The sequence below is a fragment of the Xenopus tropicalis genome, chromosome 4 (assembly GCF_000004195.4).
Source record: "Xenopus tropicalis strain Nigerian chromosome 4, UCB_Xtro_10.0, whole genome shotgun sequence".
Taxonomy (NCBI): Eukaryota; Metazoa; Chordata; class Amphibia; order Anura; family Pipidae; genus Xenopus; species Xenopus tropicalis.
The window spans coordinates 13,025,169-13,037,746 of record NC_030680.2 but is presented as its reverse complement, the minus strand read 5'-3'; the positions used below and the strand labels follow the sequence as shown (position 1 = coordinate 13,037,746).

Sequence of the window (12,578 nt, the reverse complement as noted above, 5' to 3'; positions counted from 1 at the left end):
TTGGGAGGCAACGGTAGCCTTAATGCAGGCTGGAAAAAAGTATCTTCATTAACACCACCCCCCTGCAAAAATGCCATTTAAAAGTCCCAACAAAGCTTTGCCCCAAACGGAACTCATTTGCCGTCTCAAGGATTCACGAGTCAGATCTCACTGCACTAGCCAGTGGCTGTAAAGGCATTTTTTCCTTGAACCTTTAGGCACACTTACCCCCTTAGTTTGATGGAAAATCTAAAAATTCCATAGACTTTGGACAAAAGACTGAAACATTACCCTAACATTACCCTGTCGGATTCGGACGAACTGGAGCCTTTTACAGCAGGATTCAGCTTAAGTGCCTGGCAGAACCAAATCCAAACCCTTGAAATGACACCACAAAGGAAGGCAACATTTTCTTCTTGCGTGATTAATTTTTTTTCCCCGGGAATTTCACTAATGTGCAAATTAGGGTTTGGATTGGCCCAAGGAAATCGGTATTCAGCCTAATCAGAATGGATTCAGTGCATGCATACCTGGACTGGCAATCTGTGGGTTCTGGCAAATGCCAGAGGGGCTGCTGTAAGATGCCATAGACACTCACTATTTATTGGGCTTTTGAGAACTTGAAATACCAGGGCCCATTTTGAATCCCAGTCCGGACCTGCGTGCATCTCTACACTCAGTTGCTCAGAGCTTTAAAGGAGAAGTAAAGGTAAAAACTAAGTAAGCTTTATCAGAAAGGCCTATGTAAATACAGCCATAAGCACTCACAGAAACACTGCACTTCTTCTATCAAAAAAGTCAAAAAAAACAGGATTTCTTGCCTTCCTTTGTGTACCCATGTTCTTCAGTATCAGACTTCCTCTCCTTTAGGGCTCCTTCAGGTTTGGGGCATGAGCCTGCGCAGCTCTCTCCTCTCTCCCCCTCCAATAAGAATTCAGAAGAGTGCACTCACCCTCCCATCAGAATGTGTGATCTGAGCAACCAACGGCTAGAGCTGCAGCAGGAGGCTACTGAGACCAAGCTAAAATGGCAGCTGCTGTCTTAAACAAATGGAGGGAGCTTCTAGGGCTGTTTACTCAGGTATGGTAAAGCTTTCTCCGGAAACAATATAGTTTGCAATATTGTGGCAAATCTATTGGCAGTAAAATGCCAAAATGCCTTTCCTTCTCCTTTACAGTCACATGATTTTAAGACGTTGGATTCAATCCGGCCAAACACTTCACATTCCCAAACCGAATACTGGATTCAGTGCGTCTCTAATAACATGGAAGTCATAAATATATTTGGATACACAGCAATGTTTTGCTTTCCAAACAAGCTGAACCACATAGTGGGCTGTGGATGATAAATATTGAGGCGACTACTTTTCCCAGCATTCTTAGTAAGCAAACGAAGGGCCACAGCACTAGAAGAGAGTTGGACTACACTTAAGGAAGACACGGTAACTAATAATAGCACAGAGATTGTACAAACACTAGAGATAATGGCTAATGCACATGAAATCTAGGAAAGGAAAGCACAGAGGGAACGGTCCGGCTGGACTGGCCATCTAACTAATGTTTAACCACAATAACATTCAATGCTTCTGCCAAAAGTAATTAAGCGCAAACTTCTTACTTGATGGATGATACTTCCCCCTTTTTAAGTAAGAAGCAGCAATGTTTTCTTATTTAAGGGCCGTGAAAAAAAAAAAAAAAAAAAAAGGAAGAACAAAAAAACATTGGCAGCCGCGCTGTACACAGAGTACAAATATCAAACAGAATTTATTGGCAGGACAATATTTTGATTCGCAGCCGGGGCCATTACGGATTTAACCATTTTGCATTCAAGTGGGGGGGAGCAGAGCCACATGACAAGGAGAAACACAATGAAAACGCCCTGACTGGATTAGAAACCGCAATTCCCTGTGTTCAACAACGCAACCAGCTGGGAGTTGTAGTTTCATTGCAGGTGATTTAGACCTTCTACAAAATGATAATAAACTAAACAGAGAATTATAGACTAGATGAAACTCACAATTTTACCTGCAGGATCCAGGCGATTACCATGAAAGTCTATGGAGGACCAACAGTTTGTCAGGGGCAATTAAACAAACTATAGTTCAGTGGGGCATTACCTTTAGTCATGTGACTTAAGGCCCCCATACACGGGCCGATAGAAGCTGCCGATATCGGTCCCTTGGACCGATTCGGCAGCTAATCGGCCCGTGTATGGGAAGAAACGAGCGGCCTGGCCGACCGATATCTGGCCTGAAATTGGCCAGATCTCGATCGGCCAGGTTAGAAAATCCAGTCGGATCGGGGACCGCATCGGCTCGTTGATGCGGTCCCCGAACCGACTGCCCCATGGGCGCAATTGTAATCCGATCGTTTGGCACCGGATATCGCCCACCCGTAGGTGGGGATATCAGGTAAAGATCCGCTCGCTTGGCGACATCGCCAAGCAAGCGGATCTTATAGTGTATGGGGACCTTAACACCCAAGAAAAAGCCATGACCAACCAATCTACTTCCTCTAGACAAACAAAAAGGACTGCTGATTGGTTGCTATGGGTTAGTGGGATATTTTGCCCCTGCAACCACATAAATACCTAAAAATGTTTTCTCGTTTACCTCCTGCGAATTTCTGACATTGCTGGAAGCCGACGCTTGTCTAATCCCGAATGATCTCGTTTTCTGCTTACTTTTAGCCCAACCTTTAGCTGCTGAATATTAATATTTGCTTAAAGATTTGGCGTTCCACAGAGAAAGCACTTGGCTAAAATCCTTGGAAACTGGCATTGCTGCAAAGGTTCCAGACATCAAAAGAAACCAACCCAGTCACTTTCCTCCATATGAACTACAAGCACATTGACTCTATAGACTGTAGGGTCTGGGGCAGGAGAATACAGATACAGAGTTAAAACGGCTACATTCACAGGCCAATGGCTGCTTAGGCAATCTCAACTATTTCCAAGCATTAAAAAAAAATACCACTTTTTGAATTAAAACCTATTTGTAATAAGCTGAAACAAACAAAAACACAGCTTCCCTATAAATAATTCCCATAATGAGAGCCCTTATGAAGACACACTCGTAGCAGCTACTTTTCCATGGCTACTAAACACTAGAAAATCCCCTGCCATAGACAATACTGAGAATTGCCTCTGCTAAAACACACGTAGAGACAATTATCAGTAAATGATCAGCATTGTCTGTTTTAGTAGCCATGACAAGTAGCTGCTACTAGTAGCTCTGTGTGTCTTAACCCTAAGGGTGGCCATACACACTAAGATCCGCTTACTTGGCGACCTGTGGGTGGGTGATATCAGGCTAATTTGGTCTTTTGGCCCTGTTAGAACGATGGGTATAGGGGTCCGTCGCTTTGGGGGCTGCATTAACAAGCCAATGTGGTCCCCAATCCGACTAATTTTTAAACCTGCCCGATCAAGATTTGACCGATTTCAGGCCAGATATTGGTTGGGCAGGCCTGTCGTTAGTGCTCATACACGGGCCGATAAGCTGCCGAATCGGTCTAAGGGACCAATATCAGCAGCTAGAATCGGCACGTGTATGGCAGCCTTTAGGGTGAAGACACACTAAGCTACTAGTAGCAGCTTCTTTTTCAAGGCGACTAAATGCGAGAAATCCCCTGCCATAGACGATACTGAGAATTGCTTCTGCTAAAACACACGTAGAGACAATTATCAGTAAATGATCAGCATGGTCTATTTTTGTAGCTGTGACAAGTAGCTGCTACTAGTAGCTAAAATACAGAGCTCATTTCCCTGAAGAGCTTCCAAGGAACTGTGTGACATCAGCTAAAACTCCCATATTCCCTTGGAGAATTAGAGATAGGAGATATCAATACGAGCCACATTGCAAAACTGACCGACAGGCTTGTGCAACCTACATAGATCCCCCTGCCATGTACAGGGCTGGTATTCAGCTGTCTAGGAAGGCAGCACAACAGCAGCTGGAGGGCAGCAACACCCCATATAAAGTATTTATTACAACTTACCTTAATATTTACACACACACACATCGGTCCATTAGACCATTTCGGCAGCTTATCGGCCCGTGTAGGGGCACAAACGACAGGCCTGCCTGACCAACATGTGGCCTGAAATCGGGCAGATATCAATCGGGCAGGTTAAAAAATATAGTCGGATCGGGGACCACATAGGCTCGTTGATGCGGTCCCCGAACCAATTGTGCCAATTACCATCAAACGACCGAGTTAGCCTGAATTCACCCAATATCACCCACCCGTAGGTGGGGATATCGGGAGAAGATCTGCTCATTTGGCGACCTCGCCAAGCGAGCGGATCTTAACGTGTATGGGCACCTTTACACTGAGAGCAAATACACTAACAAAGGAGTGATGGAAGTCTTGTCATTTCTTGCTAGTATATGTATATTTATTTTTTAAAAGTCGCTTTGAGAGTTGGTCAAAAGTCTTCTTATAATAACCAAGACTGTGTATCCAAGCTCCTGGCAGCTGATTGGGTTTACTTTTGTATAAGGTAAAAGTACAAATGTCCCCCAAAAATAATCATGGATGCTTAGGCAATTGTGCCCTGGATATTGCATCAATTATAGCATGCTTTTTTTTTATAATAAGCTGTAAGAGGAATACCAGGAAGGCATAGGTAAACCCAAGGGGTTTGGGTACCAAAATGGGGTTCAAGTGAGCATTACCTTGGCTGTGATTTTCCGGCAAATGAGACATCACTGCAACTTCTACTATTACCCATGCTGCCCAGTGTCACAAAGAAAATATTTTCCATAGTAAGATGACACTATGGCCCCTCTGGCTATTATTTCTATATATTGATAGCTATATATTTTAGCATACAGTCAGTTTTTTGTAACTGTACTTCAGGATCCATGCTGCTTGGAGTTGGGTTCCAATGAATTCTTTTTAATACAGGTATAGGATCCATTATCCAGAAAGCTCTGAATTACGGGAAGGCCATCTCCCATAGACTCCATTTTAATTCAATAATTCTAGTCTTTAAAAATGATTTCCTTTTCCTTTGTAATAATAAGACCTTGTACTTAATCCTAACTAAGATATAATGAATCCTTATTGGAGGCAAAGCAATCCTGTTGGGATTAACATTTAAATGACTTACTAGACTTAAGGTATGGAGAGGCAAATTATGGAAAGGTCCCTTTTGCAGAAATCCCCAGGTCCCGAGCATTACAGATAATAGGTCCCATACCTACACTTGAACGATCACCTACGATAACTTTAATAGGGAGATAGCTCATCCTACACAATATGTAAGGTCCCAATACTAACAGCTTATGGCTTCAAGGTGGGTTGGATTCAAGCACAAGCACCCAACATGGGTGGGATTATTTTTAATATGGGGGAAAAGGGGCTCAGGGGCAAGTGCTGTTTAAATAACACATCTATGACTAATGCAATGGACCCATTTATATACATTAAAGGCATTAATAAGTGCCCGTCTGTATGTAGCCCTATATGGACGCAAAGGATCGTATTTTAATGAAAATATACTAGGGATGCACCAAATCCACTATTTTAGGATTCGTCCGAACCCTGAATCCCAGATTCGGTGCACCCCTAAATTATACACATTCATATTTGTATGTTTATAAAGATGTTACATATAGAGAATAACCATTCTCCCCTTTTCCCTTACCTGTATAACTCAGCCTGCAGCCTTGTGCCTTTATATGGGCACAGAACCCCTCAGTGACTGCTAATATCCTTATCATTTACAGTAGGGGGTACATTATCCCTTATAATACATGAGTGATACTCAGAGTTCCCTGTATAACTCAGCCTGCAGCCTTGTGCCTTTATATGGGCACAGAACCCCTCAGTGACTGCTAATATCCTTATCATTTACAGTAGGGGGTACATTATCCCTTATAATACATGAGTGATACTCAGAGTTCCCTGTATAACTCAGCCTGCAGCCTTGTGCCTTTATATGGGCACAGAACCCCTCAGTGACTGCTAATATCCTTATCATTTACAGTAGGGGGTACATTATCCCTTATAATACATGAGTGATACTCAGAGTTCCCTGTATAACTCAGCCTGCAGCCTTGTGCCTTTATATGGGCACAGAACCCCTCAGTGACTGCTAATATCCTTATCATTTACAGTAGGGGGTACATTATCCCTTATAATACATGAGTGATACTCAGAGTTCCCTGTATAACTCAGCCTGCAGCCTTATGCCTTTATATGGGCACAGAACCCCTCAGTGACTGCTAATATCCTTATCATTTACAGTAGGGGGTACATTATCCCTTATAATACATGAGTGATACTCAGAGTTCCCTGTATAACTCAGCCTGCAGCCTTGTGCCTTTATATGGGCACAGAACCCCTCAGTAGCTTCTAATATCCTTATTATTTACAGTAGGGGGTACATTATACCCTTACTTCTAAAATCATAGAATACAAATTACATCTTAAATCCCCAGTTACACATCACCTCTCTTCACCTCTTGTATCAGTTATTGGTTGCTTTATATGTCACTCCTTGTAGATTGTAAGCTCTTTTGGGCAGGGCTCTCTTCCCCTCCTGTATCGGTTATTGATTGCTTTATATGTTACTCTGTATGTCCAATGTATGAACCCACTTATTGTACAGCGCTGCGGAATATGTTGGCGCTTTATATATATAATTAATAATAATAATAATAATATAATTAATAATAATAAGTATATAGGTTCCAGGGTATGGTCTGTGTGTATTATATATTCACAAAGCTAAGTATTAGAATGTAGCAGACACATTACACACATACTTTAGGTTAATGCTGAATTCCTATGTAGTAGTAATAATAATATAAGTACAGTATAGCAATGTATACACAATATTATGAAGGCAGAGAAAGGCTCCCATATGAGAGCCACACACACACACATATATATATATATATATATAAAGAGACATATAGTTGCTTGTGGGTAACATGGCGCTGATGCCACCTGTTCCCTCCCCTGTGCCCAGAGCTACATGAGCCCGGGCTAAATACGCACCTATAAAGCCAGCTGGGCAATCGCCTCTCGGGCGGATAAGGCCTGAGCTCCAGCCCGTATGTGGGAATGAGGCCTGTCAGGGCCGCGTCTGGGTCCCAGAGTGTGAGAAAAACTACCGTGCCCCGGACTGAACAAGCACGGCCGAGGGCTACGAAGGAAATAAATGAAAGATAATCCGGTGGGACGAAGCCAGAGTATAGCAGCGAACCGGGCAATGGCGGCCGCCAGACCGAAGCAAGCGACCACCGAAAACAAAAACGGATCCCTTCTGAGCGCATCGATTGGGCGTCCAACAAGGAACAAAAGTCAGCCAATCAGAGGGCGGGGCATGGAGAAGGCTAACTAGCCGAGCGCCGAGAGAGCTGTCAGGAGAAGGAAGAGGTAATTGTGCGTTCCGCTGGTGAGAGACAATCTCCTAGCAACCGGCCAGCGGCGGAACTAGCGGGGAACAGGCCGGGCGGGGGGTCCAGCCGGGATATTATTTGTACTGATTGTAAGAGATCGGGGGTTAATGTTATAATAAAGGTGCAATCTGTCCCATGATACTATTCGTCCCGTAGGCTTAACGAGTATATTAAACACTTTATTGTTATAAATAAATCATGGACGGGGCGCACCTTGGGTACAAGTAGCAGTTTGTCTGAAATACATACACAGAAGGGATAGGAGAGCTACCAAATACAGGGAGGGGAGGGGTGAGAAGCTCTGACCCATGAGGTTTGATCACATGATCAGCATGTACTGATATATTTGTAAAGATTCAAGGGAAAATCAAGTGTTTTGAAATATTTTTTCAGATAGTGAAGTTGACAAGGACTTCCATGGAGAGAAAGTAACTGTAACCATGAGTATAGGAAGAGTCTGTGCCCTCAGCTCACCCATGGCGCTACCAAGAGGGGCGCTAATAAAGGGTCAGTGGGGTTTTGGTGTCTTAAAATAATATGGGGAGTGTGTTTTTGGGCTGTGGGGGGGTGCTTTATTTTGGGGACAATATAGGCAGTGTGTTGTGGCTGTATATTTAGATCTCCTATGGGCAGTGTATGGGTATATTATGGGCAGTGTATGGGTATATTATGGGCAGTGTATGGGTATAATATGGGCAGTGTATGGGTATAATATGGGCAGTGTATGGGTATATTATGGGCAGTGTATGGGTATAATATGGGCAGTCATGTATGGGTATAATATGGGCAGTGTGCCCAAACTTTACAGCTAGATATGTGTTTGTCCCGAATGGGTAGTTTGTATGTATGGGCCTTACGACTGGGTATAATAGTATTATTATTATTAACATTTATTTATAAAGCGCCAACATATCCCGCAGCGCTGTACAATAAGTGGGTTTCATACATGGGACATACAGAGTAACATATAAAGCAACCAATAACCGATACAAGAGGTGAAGAGAGCCCTGCCCAAAAGAGCTTACAATATGAGCAGTGTATGGGGCTGTAGTCTTTGGGTATAATATGGGAAGGGTGCGGGGGCTGTATGTTTGGGTTTAGTATGGGCATTGTATGGATAAATATGTGTGTGCATTGAATGGGTATTCCATGGACAGTATGTGTGGCCTTAATGATAGAATATAATATGGGCAGTGTGGGGGCTGTATGCTTGGATATAATATGGGCAGTGTGGGGGCTGTATGCTTGGATATAATATGGGCAGTGTGGGGGCTGTATGCTTGGATATAATATGGGCAGTGTGGGGGCTGTATGCTTGGATATAATATGGGCAGTGTGGGGGCTGTATGCTGGGATATAATATGGGCAGTGTGGGGGCTGTATGCTTGGATATAATATGGGCAGTGTGGGGGCTGTATGCTGGGATATAATATGGGCAGTGTGGGGGCTGTATGCTTGGATATAATATGGGCAGTGTGGGGGCTGTATGCTGGGATATAATATGGGCAGTGTGGGGGCTGGATATAATCGACTGTAAGTGATGGATTTATATTTAGACACAGTATGAGGGCAGAATGTGGGGATTTATGAGGGAGTATAATATGGGCAGTGTGTGGGGGCTGTATTTTTGGATATAATATCGGCAGTAAGTGAAGGATTTATATTTAGATATAGGTACAGTGTGAGGGCTGTATTGGTATAATATGGGCAGAGTGTATGGGCTGTATGGATAGGCATAATATAATATGGGCAGTGTGTGGTGGGAATAGCTAAGTACAAAAAATTGTACGTGGTTGAATGTTTGGGAAAGTGTGGGGTGTATGCCGGGGATAAATGTGTAGGTATAATATAGGAAGTGTGTTTGGGAAAATATGGGCAGGGTGTTGGGGTATAAGGGTGCCAGGTGAGTGTTAAGGTCTAATGGGTAGTAGATGTCAGTTATGTGGCTAGGTGTAGTATTGGGACAATACACCTTTTAGAAACCAAAAAACTACAAATCATATGAAATTGAGATGTCAGGGGAGGGTATAGCTTGGGAATAGGAGAACGTCATGTTTACTTTGTTGTTTTTGCCTCCCTTCCGCACATCCTTACAGCAGCCAAAGCATCGTGAGGGGGAAGCATTTGCACAGATATGGCTGTACCCATCACTGTCCTGGATTGTGACTTGCTTCTGTACGGCCGAGGGCATCGAACACTTGACCGATTTCGGCTTGATGATGTCACTGACGACTACCTGGTAACCACTTATGGCTTTCCCAGGCCATTTATTGATTACCTTGTTGATTTGTTGGGGGGCAGTCTATCTCGACCTACACAGCGTTCTCGTGCAATCAGCCCAGAGACTCAGATCATGGCTGCTCTTGGATTCTATACCTCTGGATCCTTCCAGACTCGCATGGGGGATACAATAGGAATCAGTCAAGCTTCCATGAGTCGCTGCGTGACTAATGTCACAGAGGCTCTGGTGGAGAGGGCTTCCCAGTTCATCTCCTTCCCTAGAGATGAAAGATCAGTGCAAAGACTGAAGGATGAATTTTACAATCTGGCAGGGGTTCCTGGAGTATTGGGGGTGGTAGACTGCACTCAAGTGAATATTAAAGCCTCAAATTCAGAGGACTTGTCCTATGTAAACCGCAGAGGCCTTCACTCCTTAAACTGCTTGCTCGTGTGTGATGCCCGGGGCTCTCTGTTATGGGCTGAGACCAGTCGCCTGGGAAGCATGCAGGATAATGCCGTTCTTCACCAATCAGAACTCTACAGCCGGTTTGAAACCAAAATGCACAAACAGGGCTGGCTACTAGGTATGTCAACAATAACCAGGTTTTGTTTTTTCAATATTTATTGCCTTTATTTTCTTACACTCATAGGGGGGCAATACCTTGCTCCTGCTAGAGTAACTCTGAGCTTCTCGGCTGCTAGGGGGTTCAATGACAGATAGGCAGTCCCTGCACTCGCTACTCAGCACAGTTTCTTCTCTCCTTGTCAATGAGTTTAATTTTTAAGGCTGACATGGAGGTAGAGAACCTGGAAATGCTGCCTGTATTAGTCATTTAACCCTCTGGCAGCTACATGGCTTGCCCACACAGCAGCTCAGAGCTGCTCTGCCAGAAGCAAGGTATTAGCAGTGTAAAACTGCTTATAATTGCAAAAATGGTTCAAATTTCCCATTTAGGTCAAATATCCCTGTTTCATTTTTTCCAACTGTTTTCTTAAGGGGGATCTAAACCCAAACAAAAAACTAATGTAAAATAAATCCTTCTTTTGTGAGCATTTATTGGCATTTATATTAAGTTTCACATTTTTTTTTTCTGCTCTGTAGCTTTAAACCAGGGGTCCTCAAACTACGGCCCACGTGCCGGATACGGGCCCCCAAGGTCATTTACCTGGCCCTCAGCCCCAGTGCATCACGTCTCTGCGCAGCGTTCTTAGCATCAGCTGGTGTGACACAGTGACATGATGCAGTGGGGCCAAGGACCTCGGTGAGGCAGACAGGTAGTAGCCAGGGGTGAAGATGCAGCAGGGGCAGGGGTGGGCCGTAGTTTGAGGACTAACTATAGTCTGGCCCCCCAACAGTCTGAGGGACCATGAACTGGCCCCGTTTAAAAAGTTTGAGGACCCCTGCTTTAAACTATGCTTCTTGAACCATAGCTGTGGGAAGGATTGCTGATACCACTAATGGCTACTTTGTTTTCCAGCGGATAACGCCTTCATTCTACGACCTTGGCTGATGACACCGGTGCAGTTACCTGAAAGCCCCTCAGACTATCGCTACAATATGGCACACACCGCCACGCATAGTGTAATGGAACGTACACAGCGATCCCTTCGGCTCCGTTTTCGTTGCCTTGATGGGTCCAGGGCCACCCTGCAGTACTCCCCTGAAAAGTCTGCCCAGATTGTATTGGCATGTTGTATTTTGCATAATATTGCTCTGCAGCACGACCTGGATATTGTCAGTGAGTCTGGGACAAGCAGTCTGGAACCCGATGAAGAATGTGTCCACATGGAACCATTAGAGTCAGAGGCTTACCGCATGAGGCAGGAGCTCATCCTAACACATTTTAGTTGATGATGAACTCCAAGGGGCATATTTTGTTATAGTGCGTAACCCAACGTCAACAGTGATGTTGCTCATAGCAATCAGATCTTTGCTTTTGGTTTCTAAATTGTAGGTGACCGGCATTATCACCGTTGATGTTGGCTTACACACCATAATAAATATGCCCCCAAATGTACTGTTTCCATTGCTCCCAACAAATGCAATTGGCAGAGCTTTTGTTAGTGCCACTATTTCTTTTATTATGTTAGGGATATCGAAACCTTACATTTCTGCCACCCGCAATAAACATAAGCAGTGACCTTTTCCGGAAGTCAGATGGTACTGCCCATGCTCCCAGCCCAACAAGGAAGATGAAAAATTTGATTACCAGTCTAGTAACCAATGGTGACCAACTACAGTAGTACTGGAATAAATCAGTAAGGGTGAAGACACACAGAGCTACTTAGTAGCAGCTACTAAATGCCAGAAAATACCCTGCCATAGACAATACTGAGAATTGCCTTTGCTAAAATACACATAGAGACAATTATCAGTAAATGATCAGCATTGTCTATTTTAGTAGCTGCTACTAGTAGCTCCGTGTGTCTTCACCCTAATGGTAACTGTTTATTGGTTGCTACTTTTTATGACTGCCAGTGATGGTCAGGCAGTGCTCAGTCGAGAACTGCCAAGCACCAGCCATGTATTTTTGTACATAATGTTCCCTGAATAAAAGATTATCACAGCTTTTTGCATGGTGGTTAAACTGTTTACTCTCTTTTGTTTGGTTTAGTGTAATTACTGTCTTTCTGCTCTTATTTCTGTTTGGCTCCTAGCAAATCAACAAGGAGGAATTCTGGATAAACAGTCTGGCCAAGATTTATTTTCTGTCTGTCATTTCTGGAATACAAAGAATTTGCTAGGGTCTGATGTGTAATTCATGTGTCCCACAAAATTTTAGGGATGCGATATTTTAGGATCCCGAATCCTTTGTGAAATATTCAGCAGAATACTGAACCGAATCTGAATCTTAATTTACAAATGCAAATTAAATAAAGCAAGGGGTAAAGACAAAAATGTTCAACATCTGTGTTTATGTGACAAAAAGTCATGTGATTTTTGTCCGAAGCGTGGATTCGTCCG

General features: G+C 43.6%; 2 protein-coding genes across 7 annotated transcripts in view; one reads left to right on the top strand and one right to left on the bottom strand.

Annotated features, from left to right (window-relative positions):
- The window catches only part of ambra1 (autophagy/beclin-1 regulator 1), a 61,356-nt gene extending 54,129 nt beyond the window's left edge, over positions 1 to 7,227 (bottom strand). For 2 of the 3 annotated variants that reach the window (XM_004913386.4, XM_002934098.5), the window contains exon 1: positions 6,990 to 7,226. The gene's annotated coding sequence lies outside the window, so the exon portion shown is untranslated. Of the gene's footprint in view, positions 1 to 6,989 lie in introns of all 3 variants that reach the window. The other variant, XM_004913387.4, reaches the window with a different exon arrangement.
- A 53-nt stretch (positions 7,228 to 7,280) lies between these two features.
- harbi1 (harbinger transposase derived 1) lies at positions 7,281 to 11,728 on the top strand. 4 transcript variants are annotated; one of them, XM_004913384.4, is made up of 4 exons: positions 7,284 to 7,370; positions 7,787 to 7,900; positions 9,490 to 10,197; positions 11,092 to 11,728. In XM_004913384.4, the coding sequence occupies exons 3-4, from the start codon at positions 9,528 to 9,530 to the stop codon at positions 11,463 to 11,465; spliced, it is 1,044 nt and encodes a 347-aa protein (XP_004913441.2). In that variant the 5' UTR covers positions 7,284 to 7,370; positions 7,787 to 7,900; positions 9,490 to 9,527; the 3' UTR covers positions 11,466 to 11,728. The 4 variants fall into 4 exon arrangements, with proteins under 4 accessions (XP_002934124.2, XP_004913441.2, XP_031756338.1 ...); XM_031900478.1 differs by lacking the exon at positions 7,284 to 7,370 and adding an exon at positions 7,419 to 7,482; XM_002934078.5 differs by lacking the exon at positions 7,787 to 7,900 and having other exon boundaries at positions 7,281 to 7,370.
- The last annotated feature ends 850 nt before the right edge of the window (positions 11,729 to 12,578 follow it).

Excerpts from the sequence above, each read along its gene's own strand:
- harbi1 (XM_002934078.5), top strand. The coding sequence starts at position 9,528 with ATGGCTGTACCCATCACTGTCCTGGATTGTGACTTGCTTCTGTACGGC. Across the intron at positions 10,198-11,091 it reads CAAACAGGGCTGGCTACTAG|CGGATAACGCCTTCATTCTA; the intron begins GTATGTCAACAA and ends TTTGTTTTCCAG.